Source organism: Saccopteryx leptura, chromosome 2, assembly GCF_036850995.1.
Source record: "Saccopteryx leptura isolate mSacLep1 chromosome 2, mSacLep1_pri_phased_curated, whole genome shotgun sequence".
Classification (NCBI taxonomy): Eukaryota; Metazoa; Chordata; class Mammalia; order Chiroptera; family Emballonuridae; genus Saccopteryx; species Saccopteryx leptura.
The window spans coordinates 346,977,461-346,995,553 of record NC_089504.1 but is presented as its reverse complement, the minus strand read 5'-3'; the positions used below and the strand labels follow the sequence as shown (position 1 = coordinate 346,995,553).

Below are 18,093 nucleotides of genomic sequence, written 5' to 3'. Positions count from 1 at the left end.
TCTGCCCAGCTCTGCTGCCGCTGCCATCCCCACCTCACACGCCCAGGGCGGGACCCCACCTGTCTGCTGCCTCCAGCCTGCCCTACTCACACAAATGAGCTGAGCAAAGGTTGAGGCTGAAAATTGGTTTATTAAGAATGTCCCTCTTTAAAATAGTTCTCAGGGTCAAAATAAATTAACATGACCACCCAAGTCCCCGCAGTTGAAGTCCAAGCACAGGACCCCTACCCCCAGGGAGGGAGAGGCGGCAGGGAAAGAGCAAGAGGACTCCTTGCTCCAATCACAGACTCCCTGTGGATAGGAAGTTTCTGGAGCTCCACACTCCATCCTTGAAGGACTGCCAGAAACTAGCAGGGGTCACCTTTACAGCCTTACAGCGTGGCCCCTGCCAGCCACAGCCGTTCCCTCTTCCCTCAGGGCCAGGCTGTAGCAAAGGGGCTTAGCAGGCAGGACACTGCGGTGAGGGAGGAGACAGGGAGGCTGGAGGGGCCTGGAAGACCCCACTTCCCTCCTCCCTCTGCCTCCCAAAGGGATGGTTCTGGGGGGGGGTGATCTTGAGTTTGAGGGGGGGACCTATGTGGTTTGCAAAGTGGGGGGCAACAAACACACACACATGCAGCCTGGACACCCACACCCCCAGCCAGATCTTGGGAATATCCTGGCTTTCCACAGGCCTGGGGCTTTGTGCTCAATAAATGGCTGTTGACAGTGACTTCACTCCCTCACCCTGCTCCAACCTCCCCTCACTGTGTGGCACACTCACCTGCACTCGCACTCAGTCTATGTATACTCCCTTAACCCACACTAACTCACCTGCTCCTCCCCAACACACACACTTTATTACTATTAAAGTGAGAGGAGGGGAGATAGAGAGACAGACTCCTGCATGTGCCCCAACCAGGATCCACCCAACAAGCCCCATCTGGAGCCAATGCTCAAATTAACTGAGTTATCCTCGGCATCCAGCGCCAACACTCGAGCCACTGGCTGAGAGAGGGAGAGAGAGAGAAGGAGGAGAGGGTGGGGAAGAGAAGCAGATGGTCGCTTTTCATGTGTGCTCTGACTGGGGATCAAACCTGGGACTTCCGCATGCCGGGTCGATGCTCTATCCTCTGAGCAAACTGGCCAGGGCCCACATACACTTTAAATCCACTCACATGCTCCCCACCCACTCTCCACATGGCACCAGCCCAGGGCTCACGCAATGTCCCACCCAGTATTTTATACACCGAAAGCCTGTTCCCACCACTACGTCACTTACACACTCATTCTGGTCCGCACTCCCTTACACACTTGTGTGCAGGCTCCCAACTAGAACACCACCACAGCCTGGGGGGATACCTGTCCTGGGCTCTCTGGGGTCCTGGCCCAAGCAGAGGCAGGGTGAGTCTGCTCCCCAACCCCAACATCAGGGTTCCCCAAAGTCTGATGGGGGGAATGAGACTTGCCTTGAAATGTGGGCAGCCAAAGAGCAAGAGTCTAGTGCCACCTAGTGGTCCCTGGAGGGCACAGGGGTAAGAGAAGGGGACCCCACTTCTTGCAGGAAGGCCTGGCACCTGGTCTCCCAGCGAGACGGAGGGCTCTGGCAACCACCCCAGCAGCCCGGGGCTGTGAGGACGTGACTGCCGGGGCGGCAGAGGCAGCTCTCTCAGCGGAGCGAAGAACACAGTTCCACCCCGGTTCAGCGCAGGAACCAGAGAGGCTGCCCACCCTCTAGCCCCAGATCCGCAGAGGTCAGATCTGAACAGGTGCCACGACCTGTGAGGGCGAGCAAGGTGGTGGGCAACTTACATAATTCTGGGCCCACCTCTTCATGATTAAGTTGGTTTTTTTTGTTTGTTGTTTGTTTTTTTGTGGCAGAGACAGAGAGAGTCAGAGAGAGGGATAGATTGGGACAGACAGACAGGAAGGGAGAGAGATGAGAAGCATCAATTCTTCGTTGCGACACCTTAGTTGTTTGTTCATTGATTGCTTTCTCATATGTGCCTTGACCAGAGGGCTACAGCAGACCGAGGGACCCCTTGCTTGAGCCAGCAACCTTGGGCTCAAGTTGGTGAGCCTTGCTCAAATCCCATGAGCCCGCGCTCAAGCTGGAGACCTCAGGGAATCGAACCCGGGTCCTCCGCGTCCCAGTCTGACGCTCTATCCACTGCACTGCCTGGTCAGGCATCTTCATGACTAAGTTCAAAAAATAAATCAACTCAAGGAGTGGGGAGAAGAGGAACCAGAAGGGAGGGGGCAGAATCCCCAATAGGGCAGAGCTGCTCCCAGGGCCTTCAGTCCAGCTTGATGGCCTTTGATTCCTTCAGCAGGTACAGGCTGTCCTCTTCCAGGAAGCTGTGGGCAGTGGAAAAAGCCCTGTGAAGTTTGGCTCTGAGAGCACCCCCTAGGGGTGGGGGCGGGTGAGTGCAGACAAGTTGGCAGGGGGAAAAAAAACAGAACTCAGTCTCGGGATAGAGTGAGTGAGGAAGGGCTCAAGGACGGTGAGCCCTGGGCTGGGAGTAGTACCCACCTAAAAAAGAGGATGTGGACAGGGATGGTGCTGATGTGCCAGATGGCGTGGGCATCCAGAACCCAGAAGAGAGGTGGGAAGTCCAGCAGTTCGAGCAGGGACAGTCCCTGCAGCAGCAGGACCACCACCATGCACTTGCGCACGTGAGGCAGCTGCTGCTGGTTCCGTAAGCACCAGGCCAGCCACCACACCAAGTTCACCAGGCCTGCGGGTGGGGAGAGGCTCACTCCCGGATCTGCTCCCCCCGCCCCACACAGTGTCCCCTACCCCCATGCTCTTTGACCCCAGGGTCGTCCCAGATTCTCCTCCCAGCCTCCCCTTTCTCCTGACCCATATCTTCCCCCTTCCCCCACGAAGGACCTCTAGAAGCTTCTTCTCCAGGAACAGCACCAACCCTCCACCCTCACCACAAGCCAGCAGCTCTGCAGCTGTCCCAGCCCCGGGGGACCCCAGTCCTGCCTCACCAATTGCCACATTAGCCATCAGGTTGTAGCCATAGTCAAAGCGGACGAGGCTCAGGTAGGAGACGTGCGCGGTCAGCATTAGCAGCAGGAGAGCCCGGAAGGCACTGGCCACCGCCGGACGCTGCAGCCCCACAGTCCTGCCCCACCACCCGGAGCTGCTCAGATGGAGGGTGGCCCAGCCCCAGCAGCATTCCCTGGGGTACCCCTTCCCCCCAACGGCAGCACATGGAAGCCCCTGCCCCTCTCCCCCATCCACACAGGCCAGCTGGGCAAGCCTCCAATCTCCTCCCTCCCGGGGGCCTGGGACCAAGGGCTACAGCTCCTGGGAAAGAGCTGGGGCCCCACGTCCTACCCCAGGTGGCTGCGACCCCTCTCGGCCCAGGCCTGTCCATGCCCTGCAGCCGCCAAGGCCTGGGACCAAGTGCTACAGCTCCTGGGAAAGAGCCGGGGCCCCACGTCCTACCCCAGGTGGCTGCGACCCCTCTCGCCCCGGGCCTGTTCATGCCCTGCAGCCGCCAAGGTGGGCTCACCTGACACAGCACAGATAGATGGAGTGTAAGATGACGGTGGAGGCGCAGAAGTAGTCCATTTTCTGAGGGCAGGGAGAGCTGGATGAGGAGCCAGTGGGAGGGCAGTACCAAGTGGACAAAGTTTAATGGAGGGCCGGGCCCAGAGAGCACCCTCCGGGACGGGGACAAGGACGGGTGCAGAGGCACAGCCGGGTCTGTGGTCAGTGTGGGTGGTATCTTCTGCTTTTCCCGCCTATTCCAGTTCCAAATCTGAATTTAACAGACTGAACCTTGTATTCATATAACATAATTTTTAAAAACTGTGCTCAAGCAGTGACACTGTATTTACTGGTCGAGGGGGCCTGCGAAGACTCCGGAACATCAGAGAATGCCGCAGAATGTAGAGCACCGCTGGAGTTCCACAGCCGTGGCTCCAACCCTGACTGCAGCCCTCTACCAGCTGGGTGGCCCTGGGCAATGATCTCCCTTTCCAAGGCTCAGCTGCCTCATCGGTTAAGAAGAGCCAATAATGATCACACCCGCCTCACAAGCGTTAAGTGAGGCTCCAGTGCGCTCCCAGGTCTGCAGTGCCCTGCACAGAGCAAGTGCTCCTAACCGGAGTCAGCAGGAGACCCAAGGGCGGGCTCTGCCCCACCTCCGGGAGCAGGAGACAGAACAGGAGGGGTGCTCACCTCTGTGAGGTCCGTGTCCTTGGTGTGGAAGACTGTGGACCAGAACCAAGCATTGAGGGAGACCTGAAGAGGGAGGTGGCTTGTGAGTGTGGTACCCCAAGGAGGGAAGGACTCCCAGAAGGCTCACACTTGGTCCCTTTTGGGAAGGAGTGCTTCCCCACGCTCCTGGAGCCCACTAAACAAACTGGGCCCCTCCACTCTCTCCTGGCCCAGCTCGCACAGGCTCAGCTTCCCTGAACCCCCAAAGGGGGCTTGAAGCCTCTATAGATTTCTGGCCTGACCTGGGAACCAGTTCTGGCAAAGTTGATTTCCCTGGTTACTCAATCCTAAGACAACAGCCCCCGGGGGGGCCTCGCCTCCTTCCCCAACTTGCAGGTGATCACAGCCCACCTAGGCCAGGGGAGCCAGTGACCTCAGCCTCTTGGGGCGGGAATGAAGTGGGTGGGGTGGAGGGGCTCGAGCCAGCTTGGGGTGTGTCTGGGGCAAGCAAGTAAGAGAGGGAGATCAAGCAGATCCCACTGGGGCCAAGTCTCGGAGGAGGAGGAGGCTGCCAACTGAGCCCAGCTTCCTCCTGGTTGGGCCGGCTCAACCCGCTGGACCGGTGGCTGCTGTTCCCTGGAAGCAGCAGAGGAGCAGGGCTGGCGGGGCCGTGGTGGGCAAGGGCCCAGGGGAGTCGTTGATACCTTCTTCCTGGAAATCAACTGCAAGGAGAGAGTACACATCCTCCTGCAAATGAGCCCTAGATCTGGTGGGAGTTGGTGCCAGCACTTTTTACAGGGACCACCCTATCCACCCAGAGGCCCAAATTACTGAAAGAAGGGTGAGCTGAGGCAGAGACACATACCCGGGCTGGGAGGAAGGGCTGGGAAACCAGTGACAAGGAGCCAAGGGAAGAAACAGTTTGAATGGCCTGGAGGGAGGGAGGGATGCACTAGGACGGGACAACCCTGCCCGAGAGGAGAAGGGGGACGGCCAGTGGCAGCTCACTGGGGTCCAGTGCACCAGGAACACTGGCCAGGCAGTGACCCAGGGAGCAGGGTAAGAAGCCACTCCCCCTCGGGCAGTGCAGTAGGACTCTGGGTCGGCAGGGTGAGCTGCCCCATGAAGGCCCAAGGGGGCTTCTAAGAGAATGGGAAGGCAAGGGGAGGGCGCTGGCAGGGCTCTCCTTGCAAAGCAAGGTGGCCCTGGGAGTCTCTGGAGGCTCCTTGTACACGCCCGCCTGGCCTGGGTCCTGGGCCGAGTCGCGCTGCTTACGCTTAAGACCTGGCCAAGGTCCGGGCTTCCCTCGGGACAAACCAGGGGCTGGCCTAAGTGCTCCCTCGTCCCTTTCCAGCCCTGATGTCAGGTGATTGTTCTAGGCTGGGCTGTTTCTTCCTTTGAGGATGGCCATCCTGTCCTGTCCCTCCTGCTGTCCCTTCCCCAGAAACAGTAATGGAGGCATGGTCTGGAGCCTAGAGAATGGGACAGAATAGGGTGGCTTCTTAGACACTGCTCCCACCATGTGTGATGTTCCGAGCCAGCATGGGGAGAGGAGCAAGCTCCAGGCTGGAGCCCCGGGTGAGCACGTGGGCCAGGTCGCCCAGGCAGGACAGGAAAGGGCATCCTTAGGGAGAATGGCCCTGGAGCCAGCGTGAGAGGCAGGTGGAGAGAACGGCAGAAGGGACTGGAAGCCAGCCAGGCCTCCTTGTCACTGGCAGGAAGGGGGAGGTGACAAAAAGACTGATCTAAGTGGCGGTTTGGCTTGGCGGTTGGAACACTGAAGCGGGCGGGGCTGTGCACGGGGCCAGGACTTAGCTACTTCAGTTGTAGGGCCCAGGGGTGGAGGCTGCTCAGTCCCCTGTTCAACTGCCTCCGTACCCTGGAGAAGTCTTCTCTTAGTATCCCATTGTGGGGGGCTCCTATTTATTTATTTATTGACTTTTAGAGAGAAGAGAGAGAGAGAGAGAGAGAGAGAGAGAGAGAAAGGGAGTGGGGAGGAGTGGGAAGCATCAACTCATAGTATATAGTTGCTTCCCATATGTGCCTTGACCAGGCAAGCCCAGGGCTTTGAACCAGCAACCTCAGCATTTCAGGTTGAATGCTTTACCCACTGCACCACCACAGGTCAGGTAGGGGTTCCTCTTCTGACCCTCTCCTCAGACCTGGGAGATAGTGTCATTAAGAATGTAGGCCCATGCCTGACCAGGCGGTGGCGCAGTAGATAGAGCGTCAGACTGGGATGCGGAAGGATCCAGGTTCAAGACCCCAAGGTCACCGTCTTGAGTGCGGGCTCATCTGGTTTGAGCAAAAAAAAAGCTCACCGGCTTGGACCCAAGGTCGCTGGCTCCAGCAAGGGGTTACTCGGTCTGCTGAAGGCCCATGGTTGAGGCACATATGAGAAAGTAATCAATGAACAACTAAGGTATTGCAATGCGCAACGAGAAACTAATGATTGATGCTTCTCATTTCTCTCCGTTCCTGTCTGTCCCTGTCTATCTCTGCCTCTGTAAAAAAAAAAAAGAAAAAAAAGAAAAAAAGAATGTAGGCCCTTGGCCCTGGCTGGATAGCTTGGTCGGTTGGAGTGTTGTTCTGGAGCGTGAAGGTTGCCAGTTCAATTCCCTGGTCAGGGCACATACAGGAGCAGCTCAATGTTCCTGTTTCTCTCTCAGAAGAATGTAGGCCCTTGGCCCTGGCCGGTTGGCTCAGTGGTAGAGCGTCGGCCTGGAGTGCAGGAGTCCCGGAATCGATTCCTGGCCAGGGCACACAGGAGAAGCGCCCATCTGCTTCTCCACCCCTTCCCCTCTCCTTCCTCTCTGTCTCTCTCTTCCCCTCCCGCAGCCAAGGCTCCATTGGAGCAAAAGTTTGCCTGGGCGCTGAGGATGGCTCTGTGGCCTCTGCCTCAGGCGCTAGAGTGGCTCTGGTTGCAACAGAGCGACGCCCCAGATGGGCAGAGCATCGCCCCCTGGTGGGCATGCCAGGTGGATCCCAGTCGGGCACATGTGGAAGTCTGTCTGACTGCCTCCCCGTTTCCAACTTCAGAAAAATACACACACACACACACAAAGAATGTAGGCCCTTGCCTGACTGGGCGGTGGTGCAGTGGATAGAGCATTGGACTGGGATGCAGAAGACCCAGGTTCGAGACCCTGAGGTTGCCAGCTTGAGTGAGGGCTCATCTGGTTTGAGCAAAGCTCACCAGCTTGGACCCAAGGTTGCTGGCTTGAGCAAGGGGTTACTCGGTCTGCTGAAGGCCTATGGTCAAGGCACATATGAGAAAGCAATCAATGAACAACTAAGGTCTCACAACGAAAAACTGATGATTGATGCTTCTCATCTCTCTCTGTTCCTGTCTGTCTGTCCCTGTCTGTCCCTCTCTCTGACTCTCTCTCTGTCCCTTTAAAAAAAAAAAAATGTAGGCCCTGGCTCTGGCCGGTTGGCTTAGTGGGTGGAGCGTCAGCCCGGCTATTGGATGTCCTGGCTTCGATTCCCAGTCAGAGCACACAAGAGAAGCTACCATCTGCTTCTCTCGCCCTTCCTCTCCCCATTCTCTCCCCCTTCCCCTCCTCTATTGATTTAGCATTGTCCTGGCAGTGAGGATAGCTCAGTTGATTCAAGCATCAGATGGGGGTTGCTGAGTGGATCCCAGTTAGGTACATAGAGGAGTCTATCTCCCCTCCTCTCACTTAAATAAATAAAAAAAGTAGGTCCTGCCTGAGCTGTGGTGGCGCAGTAGATAGAGCATAGACCTGGGATGCTGAGGTCGCTGGTTAGAAACCCCTGCTTGGCCTGACCTGTGGTGGCGCAGTGGGTAAAGCGTCGACCTGGACCCCTGAGGTCACTGGTTCGAAACGCCGGGCTTGCCTGGTCAAGGCACTAAAGAAAATAAAATATAAGAAGAAAAAAAAAAAAAAAAGAAACCCCTGCTTGCCTCGTCAAGGCACATACAAGAAGCAACTACTACAAGTTGATGCTTCCCGTTCCTCCCCACACTCCCTTTCTTTCTCTCTCTTTCTCTCTCTCTCTCAAATAAATAAAACATCTTGAAAACAAACAAACAAACAAACAAAAATGTAAGTCCTGCCTGGCCTCTGGTGGCACAGTGGATAGAGTGCTGACCCGGAACACTGAGGTCGCTGGTTCGAAATCCGGGGCTTGCGTGGTCAAGGCACGTATGACAAGCAACCAACAAACAGCTAGAGTGAAGCAACTACTCTCTGTTGCCCACCCGTCCTCTCTCTGTAAAATCAGTAAATAAAAAATCTTTAAAAAAAACAAACACAAAACAACCAAAAATGAGCCCCGGCTGGATAGTCGACTCAAAGTACAGAGGTTGTCAGTTCGAGCCCTGGTCAGGCACATACAGGAGCAGATCGATGTTCCTGTCTCTCTCTCTCCCTACCTCTCTCTTTAAAATCAATTTTTTAAAACTACTAAATGCTACATATAACTTAATAAAAGGGAAAAAGAAAAAGAAGAAGAATGTAGGCCCTGCCTGACCTGTGGTGGCACAGTGGATAAAGGGTTGACTGGAACACTGAGGTCGCCGGTCCGAAACCCCGGGCTTGCCTGGTCAGGGCGTACGAGAAGCAACTACTACAGGTTGATGCTTTCCACTCCTCCCTCCCTTTCTCTCTCTTTATCTATCCTCTCTCTAAAATCAATAACTAAAATCTTAAAAAAAAAAAAAAAAGAATGTTGGCCCTAGAGCCAGACTGCCAGGGCTCAAATTCCAGCTCTGCTCTTCCTGTGTCCTTGGGCAGGTTTCTTTTGTATTTGCTGTGCCTCAGTTTTCTCATCTGTAAAATGTGAATAATCATAGCGTTGATAAGATTGAAGGAATAATCCAGGTACAGTGTACAGCCCAGTGCCCAGGACAGAGTAAAACATTAGGCCTTACTTTACTTCTCCCCACCTTGTTGATTAGCATGAGACCCTCACATCTCTCCACAGACAGGAGAGGCCAAGTCTGCCTCTCAGGCCGGGGAAGTCCAGGTGGAGAAGCAGAGGTCTCCCCACAGCTGCCCAGGCCCATCCCACAGCACAGGTCCAGGCTAGGGACAGAATGTCTGGAGCCTTTCCGAAGAGGTAGACCCTTGGTTCATGTTCTTATTCCCTAAATAGCTGCGTGATCTTGAGCAAATAACAGCTTCTCTGTGCCTCAGTTGCCTCACTTACAAAGCAGGGTTAGTAACATTACTCATGCCTAAGAGGGCTGTGAGGACGATGTCGGTGACATGCCTGGCACTAAGAAGCCACTCAGTGGATGGCTGCCGTTACTGCCACCTGGAATATAGTAGGTGCTACATAAATGTGTTTTCTTCACCATGTCCAGCAGGCTGACCCTACACCATTTCCCTTTACCTGACTCCACCTTCCGCTTCCTCAAGGGTCACAATGTACCAGGTCATACCAGGGGTCTCTTGACCCCAGAAAACAGACACCTCAGCTATAGGAAGAGCCCCCTTCTCCTGGCTCCTAAGCTACTATCTTCAGTGGAGGCACTAGACAGATATTAGTTCCCTTCACCTGGTTTGTAATCAAGACTCAAGCGAAGTGGACAGAGGGACGTGGAAGGAAGGGAAAGCCCCCAAGATGCAAGTGGGTGGCTGCTCCTGGTCCGCAGCCAAGCTTGAGTAGAGTGGGGAGGCAGATGGGGCAGCTGGCCAATCAGGCAGACCAGGAGGAGGATGGGCTGGCCCAGCGGGCACCAAGAACTCCTTATAAACACTAAGGAAAGGGGGAGGCCAGGGGCAGGGTGCCGGTTAGGGTGGGAATGAAGGGGGACAGGGAAGGCTGGGTGGGGAGAGAGCAAGAGGATGTTTCAGTCTGTTGGAAAATAAGGAAATTGAGACAGAAATATCACAGCCGTGAAACTGATTGGATGCCAAGGGAGCCAGGTCTGTCAGGAATCCATCCGACCCCTGTGCTAAGCCCCAGTACTCGGGGTTGTCACTGACACCGTGGCTGCAGGGACAAGCGGGTCTTTAAATAGCTCGGTGTCTCAGAAGCGGGGGAGGCAGAATGTTAACTATGACGCCTGCTGCCTGCTGCCTTCCTGCCCCACCCCCCGGAGGCCATGGTGTCTCATCCCCTGCTTCATGCAGGGCAAGCTTGCCCCAGTTCACTCCTGAGAGAGGTAGGGGAAGAGGCCGATGGAGATGGGAGGAGGTAAACTTTTTACACCATCCAAAAGGATTCTTTGATTTCCTGCCATTGCCTGTTTCACTGGCTTCTGTCTGAAGATTGGGAAGTCCTTCCTGAAGTCTAACCATCACCCTGCTGTGGCCTTACTCTATCTCTTCTTGAAGTTTCCTCAGCAAAGGTAGAGCACACTCAATCTCCATCTCCATAAATCATCCTGCAGAGACTGTCTGGGCTTTCCTGGGCCCCTCATGCTCTCACCTCTACCCCTGAGGACTTTTCCATGCTGGATGAAGGAGCAGGGAACTGCTTTGGCAGAGAGCAGGGGCCCCCAGTTCCATAAAGTCAAAGGTCCATGGTGTACAAAGCTTTGGCAAGCTCCCCCAAAGCCTGGCCACTGCCCAGCCCAAGCTCAGACTTAAATGTCAAAGTTTGATTAGCCCTGCTGGGGGCAGGGTCGCCTCATTTCCTAGAGGAAAAGACTGAGACAACCTGCCCGTGACCTAACCTGGAGCAGGTGAGGGGCCTTCCTCCCCCACCCCAACAGAACTCAGGAGCCCCCCTGCTCCAGGAGACCCAGCCCGGGACAAAGTCCACCGCCACACCCTCCGTACAGGCAGGATCCCTTCGTCCTGCAAACACCTGGAGGATGAAAAGATCAAGGGTGTATCCAAACTAGATGATCAAAGGGAGCGTGGACACTGATGCTCTGTCCCTCAGGGCCTAGTGGTGGCATGAGGGGTTCCACGTCCCAGAACACTGTATCCTGTAGAGTGCCCCAGCACCCAGGACCCAGGTGTTCGCCTCTCCCAACCTAACAGCTCCTGTTCTGTCCCTGAGAGTCATGAAATAACCGCTGGTTTCTTGGCACACAGCATGGAGACCAAAGCTGGGGCCCTCTGAGGCCCACTCAGCCCCTCGGGTCTGTCCAAGGCTCTGAGCTTTGGTCTGAGTTCAGGCCGCCGGGCTGACCTGTGCTCTCTGTTAGGGACAAGGGCCAGGGCAGAGCGGGAAGTGGGCCCAGACAAGCAGTGTCTCTGGAGGAACCCCAAGGGAAAGGGGGAAGGTGCGCCCTCCTGTTTCCCCGCCCTTCCTGCTGTCTTAGACCAGACCACATTCCCTTTTCTGTGAGAGACCTAAACAGCAGTGGGGGCTCCAGCCCACCCAGGCCTGGGACAGTGTGTGCTGACTGATGCCAGACCCCTGCCTCCACAACAGTCCCCGCCCCTGTCTGGTACCAGGTGCTCTCTGCTCCTCCTTCCCTCCCTCTGTCCCATTCGCACAGCCACGCAGGGCCAGGCTGACCTTCCCAGGCTGTCTGCTGAGGCCCCACACTCTCCAGCTGCCGTACCTTCGTTCCTGCTCTACCGCCAGCCCGGAATGCCGGAATCCAACCTCCTCTCCCCTAGGTGTACATGTCTAAGCCTGACCAGGCCTGCACATCCCATGGGAAGGCTCCCCACCCCGGGCTTCCCTGCAGATTTCTCCATATGGTCTCCCTGCATCATGACTCCCAGGGCCTCCTACCCAAGCCCTCCTCGGCTTGCCGGCTCTCTGCCTCCCAGCCTGGCTGGACCTGCACCTCCCACTGGGCTCAGCTTCTGAGGCAGGGGCTTCATTCCCACTGTGCTAACCCCGTTTCTACCCACAGCAAGTGCTCAACCAGCATTTGTTACAGTCCATGGAGACAGGCCAGCAGAGGGGCTTAATGCTTGGGCCCTGGAGTTAGACAGCCCCGGATGCCATCCTGTCTCCACTATTCACTCTTATTGGCTGTTAATTTGATTTACTTTTTATTATCACTAGGTTTTTTTGTTTTTGTAGTTTTGTTTTGTTTTTGCGAGAGAGAGAGAGATAGGGAAAAGGAGAGAGATGAGAACCATCAACTCATAGTTGCGGCACTATAGTTGTTCATTGATTGCTTCTCAAACATGTCTTGACAGGGGGCTCCAGCTGAGCCAGTGATCCTTTGCTCAAGCCAGCGACCTTGGGCTCAAGCCAGCAACCTTTGAGCTTAAGCCAGCGACCTTGGGCTCAAGGCAGCGACCACAGGATCATGTTCATAATCCCATACTCAAGCCAGTGACCCTATGCTCAAGCTGGTGAGCCTGCGCTCAAGCCGGCAACCTAGGGGGTTTTGAACCTGGGACCTCAGCATCACCACTGCGCCCTCACTGGTCAGGCAGGCTGTTAACTTGAGGCAGTTTTTCCTTATAGTGCTATTAGGATTAAATGAGAAAATGTAAGTAAAGTACTTAGGACAAGGTCCATCATGTGATTTTTGTTCCATAAGTCATAACAAGTACTATTAATATCTGTTGAATGGACAGTATTAGGGAGGATCAGTACTTCCCAGAGGAGTAACAGCCTTCTCTCCTGCTCTCCTCCTTGTCCCCGTCTCCCCAGCCTGGGGCTCAGCCTGGACTTCTCGGCACCCCCACACTACCAGTTTTCCTCATGTCCTCAGTTCTCTTCCTTGACTGTCCAGCAGAATTCGCGAGAACAGCCTACTCTTTCCTTCCCGTCCGTGGCCCCAGACTCCCCCAACCATACAACATTCTAGTTTTCTACCTGTCCCCCGTGGTCCCCATTTCCATCGCTGCCTCAGCCTCCTCTGTCCAGCCATTACATTTTGGGGTTCCTCAGGGCTCCATCCTAGTCCCCTGCCCTTCTTGCTGCCTAAGTCCTCCCTGGTGACCTCATCCACTCTCATCACAGCTTCTGTCACTGTCTCATAAGTGGAAACACAGGCGTCATCCTTGACTCTTCTCTCCTCATCTAGCCCTCTGCTGAAGCTCGTCAGCACAGCCAGGACGATAAGAGTGTGGACTCTGGAGCCCTTCCCAAGACCCATGCCGCCTCTCTTGCTACTGTGCCCTATGCTAACACTACCAAGGCCCCCTGTATCCACTCCTGCCCCCACCTATTTGTTCTCTGTACAGTAGCCAGAATGAGCTTCCAAGCAATCTATTCACGAAATTCCTTTTCTCTGACCCTCATTGCTTCCTGATGCTTTGCAAGTCAAGATCTAAAGTGCCCTAGTATACCCCCAGGATCGCCACGGGCTGGCCCTGGCTACTGCCCACCTGTCCACCGGTCTCACTCCCCATTTCCTGGCTTCCTGCACAGCAGGCCTCCTGGCCATTTAAGTCCTCATACAACTTAAGCTCTCTTCTGTCTGTGTACATTCTGAGTCTTCTCCCTAGACGACTCCTCCTATTCTCCCTGAATTCACCTAGCTAATATTCACTCACTATTCTGATCTTCCCTTGTATTCCCCCTCCTCAGAGAGGCCTTCCCTGATCGCCCCATACTCATCTAGTCCCTATCACACATGCCTACAATACCTCTCTCCTGCTGCACTTTTACGTTCAATTGTGTGATTAGTACTGGAGGGCAGGGACCCATCTGTTTGGATCTCCAACAGCCAACAAAGTGCCTGGCACACAGTAGGTGTTCAATACATGAAAGAATGGCTGCTTTGATGTCAGGAAGATGAGTGAGTGGGGCTTTGTTTCCCTAAGGCTTACAATGGTAGCTCTTGATCTAAACATCTCCATAGCAACCTTTTACTCTCACCCCCTCCCCCAGGTTGTCACAGTTCAAACCTGTACCACAGTCCGTGCTGCTCACATCGTTCCCAGCCCTCGCTGCTGGCTCTTCCGACCAGCCTCACTGTGAAGCTCAGAGCCCTCTCTAGATGCTCAGATGGAACATACTTCTGCTTCTCTCTGGCAGGTCTAAGACCAGGCTGAGCTCTGGATGGAGTGCTGTGGCTGCCACTGCTTCCGGGCCTGGGCTGAGGTGGAGATTACTTCCAGTTCTCCAGGGGAGTCCTTGGAAAGACCATGGCTTCAGCATGCTCCCTTCTATGTTTGTAAATTGTCCTATTGGGGCTTTTAGTGGCTTCCTTCTTCAGGACAAGAACAATAGCGCTTTCCTCTCTCCCTCCCTCCCAACAGCTTGTCATAGGACTCTGCCAGAAAGGTAAGACACGATTCAGAACCTTCCCTTTAATCCTCCCAGGCCTGGCCACCCTGCAATCGCAGCCCCGAGAAACAGAGGGGAAGCTAGGTGGGTGGCAGCACTGTAGGGTGAGAGTAGGAATCAAAGAGTTGCCCCTTCCTCGGGAGGGTGTGAAGCAGGAGTCCTGCCAGGGTACCTACCCAGGCGAAGGCCATGCAGGTGGGGTACATAGGGGAGGAGGCTGGCACGGAGGTGCGGTAGCGACAGAGCATCACCAGGCTGGTCAGGCCATTGAAGAAAGAGGCCACAGCAGAAGCTGGCTCTTGGAAGAACAGGAACCGGGAGAAGGGCCACTGAAAAAGGAACACATGGAGGGGGCCTGAGGGGCAAGCAACCCCCAGTTGGCCCAATCTGTTTTCTCTTGACTTGCTGCATCAGTCGGTCCTGAGCTGGTGCCTCAGCCCTGGGCCTGGCCAAAGCCTCGGGCTCAGTCCCTCTTTGAGTCAGTGAGCTCCCTGCCAGTGCCTGGCTGGGGTCATCCCTCCGTCCTGGTCAGCACTCGGCACTGTAAGCCTAGTCTCTGGGCAGATCAGGCGAGCCGGTGCAGATGGCTCAGTACAGCCTCGTGGAAACAGCATAGATCTGCCATCTAGAAGACAGAGGTCCTAATAACCTCCTTTACCCCTGACCACAGCCCTCTGAGCCCCAGCTTACTCTGTGACAAGCTGGGAGAATAATTCGTGCTAACAACAGGCTGGAACAAGATCATTATTGGATCAAAAGGCACCAGCAAACTAGACAATCTGAGGGGTATTACTGTTTTCATCCAGACTCCTGCTGAAGAAGCGACAGAGAAGATGCTGTGGTGGGTCAGGGAATGTGTTCCCATGGCAAGGTGGGCATCCCACAGCCCTAAGAAGCCCAGCACCGCTCTCTGAGGAGATCCTACTCCAAATCCAGAGGCCAACACCTTGGTCCCATCTGATTCCCAAATAAAAACCAGCAGATTTTAAGAATAGGCACCTGCCCCAATACACTCATTACCCCAAATCTCAGATTGTGTGGTCCAAGTGGGGGGTGTCTTACTCCCGCCAGACTACCACCATACCTACCCTACCCCTTCAACTCACCTTGCCATGGAACTGAGGCACTTTGTGACCTTCTTGGAGGTAGAGGCCAACGGTGGCCCACATACACTCATACTTACAGTCGTCCTGACAGGTCCAGCCTGAAACAGACAGATTGGCCTAGTGAACTACCCACTATAGAAGGCACAGAAAGAGCTGGAATGGGGCCTAAACTTGAATGCAGGCCGAGAGGACCTGTAGGTTGAAGAGAAGCAGAAAACAAAATCTAAAAATTCTGGTTTCCCACTTGCATGGCTAAGAGATGGTGGGACATACACATACGGGAAAGGTGTGTGTGTTCTAGAGAGTGGAAGTGTGCAGTGAGCAAATAGAGATGTTTCTTCTCACCTCCTTTCACTCAGGACAAGGATCTTGACATCTGATGGACTCATCTATGGATACCTGAACTTATGACTGCCCTTCCTGAACACAGGATGTGTTCCCATTTACCAGGGAGGAACACTTGCCGGCTTACCCTTTCCTATAAAAATGAAACCCAAATTCTTCAGTCTGACTTTCAAGGCCCTAAATTGTCTTTGTAACTTTGTTATAATACTCCTTTTCAGTCACGCTGACCCCTGAGTAAATCAAGGCTCTAGGTGTGCCCACATTTGCCCAGGGCCTCCACTGTCTGTTCCCTCTGTCTAAATTGGAAAGGAATAGTAAAGAGAGCAAACTTGTGCCTGACCAGGCAGTGGCACAGTGGATAGAGCATCGGACTGGGACATGGAGGACCCACGTTTGAAACCCTGAGGTCACCAGCTTGAGTGCAGGCTCATCTGGCTTGAGCACAAGCTCACCAGCTTGAGCTTGGAGTTGCTGGCTTGAGTGTGGGATCATAGACATGACCCCAAGGTCACTGGCTTGAGTAAGAGTTCACTGGCTCAGCTGGAGCCCTCCAGTCAAGGCACATATGAGAAAACAATCAACGAACAACTAAGGAGCTGCAACGAAGAATTGATGCTTCTCATCTCTTTCCTTTCCCATCTCTGTCTCTGTCACACACACACACACACACACACACACACACACACGAGAGAACAAACTTATAGTCAAACAGGCTAGAACTAGAAACTTGACATTACCACTTACTGACTGTGTGACTTTGGGCAGGGCACTTAGCCTCTCTGAATTCCCTATCTGTAAAATCGGAATCTACCTCAAAGGATTGTTAAAATTGATTATTTTGACACCTGTCACACAAAAGGTGCCCGCTAAGGCCACAAGTCCAATTTTTTTTAAGTTTTTTTTTTTGTTTTTTTTTTGTTTTTTTTTAACAGACAGTCAGAGAGAGGGACAGATAGGGACAGGCAGGCAGGAACAAAGAGAGATGAGTAGCATCAATCATCAGTTTTTCGTTGTGACACCTTAGTTGTTCATTGATTGCTTTCTCATATGTGCCTTGACCGTGGGCCTTCAGCAGACTGAGTAACCCCTTGCTCAAGCCAGCGACCTTGGGTCCAAGCTGATGAGCTTTGCTCAAACCAGATGAGCCCGCGCTCAAGGGTCTCGAACCTGGGTCCTCCGCATCCCAGTTCGATGCTCTATCCACTGTGCTACCGCCCGGTCAGGCACAGGTCCAAATTTAATGTATTCATCCAGAAGCTCTTCCTTCTCCAAATGTTTCAAGATAATTGCTACCCCCAAACCCTCAAAGCTAGAAACAATTCCTTCCTCCCTTACATGCTCCTATCGCTTAATCTAAGGATCCTTAGGGATTGAATCATCCTCTACCTTGCACTTCCGAAGGTTCATGTCTCTGCGGGGACTGTGAGCCCCAAAGGACAGAACCCTGGTCTGATTTCAGTGCCATTCCAGTGCCCTGTACCCAGGAGCATTAAATAAATATCCAGTTGACTGAATAAATAAAAAGTAAATGAAAGTTTCTGGGAAAATAAAACTGGCTCATGCGCCTCTCATTACCTGGGGCTCTACTCACAACGGATCCTGAGGTTCAGAGATTGCAGAGGGTGGCGATTGCAGTATGTGTGATTGGGAGGGAGTATGGGGGGATAAACGGTGATGGACCAAGAGTTAACTTGGGGGGTGAACACAATACAGTGTACAGAACATGTGTTGTGGAAGTGTGCACCTATATAATTTTACCAGTGTCATCCCAATAAACTCAACTTTAAAAAAAGAGCTTGCAGAGGTATTTGAGAGCGAAGAGGGCGGGGCCAATGCTAGGGGCGGGGCTTACCTGCTAGACTCATGTAGATTGGCTGGTGGGAGCGGAAGTGCTTCAACGCGTCCCCCGAGCAGTTCCGCTCCTCGCACAGGAGTACGCAGTCGCGGTAAACCGGGTCGCGGTCTCCCTGGGAACCGCTGGCCAGCGCGGCCGCCCCAGCTAGCAACACTAGCCTCGCGGTCTGGCCGGCCATCCTTCACCTTGGCCCTCCGCCGGCGGAGAAGCTTAGGAGTCTTCACATCCGGAGTAACCGGAAGTTTTTTGGTTTTTTGTTTTCTCTGCTGACGTCTACTTCGTTTAAATAAAAAGTACCCGGATTTTCCTGGGCGTCTGCCCCGCCCCTTGTTTTAATTTCATCTCCATATATAGAGGTGACAGGGTTAAGGGAAGAAGGACGCCAGGTGGATTAAAACGCAAAATAAAGTGGTCTTTCATCAGCATCCGCCTTGTTTGTACCCAGGGTCTCTATTTGAGGCTGTCAACAGCCCTGTTGGATTTCACTTCGTAAGATACTT

At 54.1% G+C, this 18,093-nt stretch overlaps 1 protein-coding gene across 3 annotated transcripts; it reads right to left on the bottom strand.

The window, feature by feature from the left end:
- Positions 1-121: 121 nt before the first annotated feature.
- PGAP3 (post-GPI attachment to proteins phospholipase 3) lies at positions 122-17,858 on the bottom strand. 3 transcript variants are annotated; one of them, XM_066364294.1, is made up of 8 exons: positions 17,591-17,858; positions 15,394-15,491; positions 14,464-14,616; positions 4,178-4,240; positions 3,507-3,568; positions 2,977-3,113; positions 2,513-2,717; positions 122-2,337 (listed from the first exon to the last, which is right to left on the bottom strand). In XM_066364294.1, exons 1-8 carry the CDS (start codon positions 17,769-17,771, stop codon positions 2,277-2,279), a joined length of 960 nt encoding a protein of 319 aa, XP_066220391.1. In that variant the 5' UTR covers positions 17,772-17,858; the 3' UTR covers positions 122-2,276. The 3 variants fall into 3 exon arrangements, with proteins under 3 accessions (XP_066220391.1, XP_066220392.1, XP_066220393.1); XM_066364295.1 differs by lacking the exon at positions 2,977-3,113; XM_066364296.1 differs by lacking the exons at positions 2,513-2,717; positions 2,977-3,113.
- Between the last annotated feature and the right edge of the window lie 235 nt (positions 17,859-18,093).

Bases quoted from the DNA above. Each gene is read 5' to 3' on its own strand.
- PGAP3 (XM_066364294.1), bottom strand. From the start codon at position 17,771: ATGGCCGGCCAGACCGCGAGGCTAGTGTTGCTAGCTGGGGCGGCCGCG. The intron at 14,617-15,393 runs GTGAGTTGAAGG...TTCCTTTTTCAG, and splicing joins TGCCTCAGTTCCATGGCAAG to TGGCCCTTCTCCCGGTTCCT. The intron at 2,718-2,976 runs GTGAGGCAGGAC...CCCCACCCGCAG, and splicing joins GATGGCTAATGTGGCAATTG to GCCTGGTGAACTTGGTGTGG.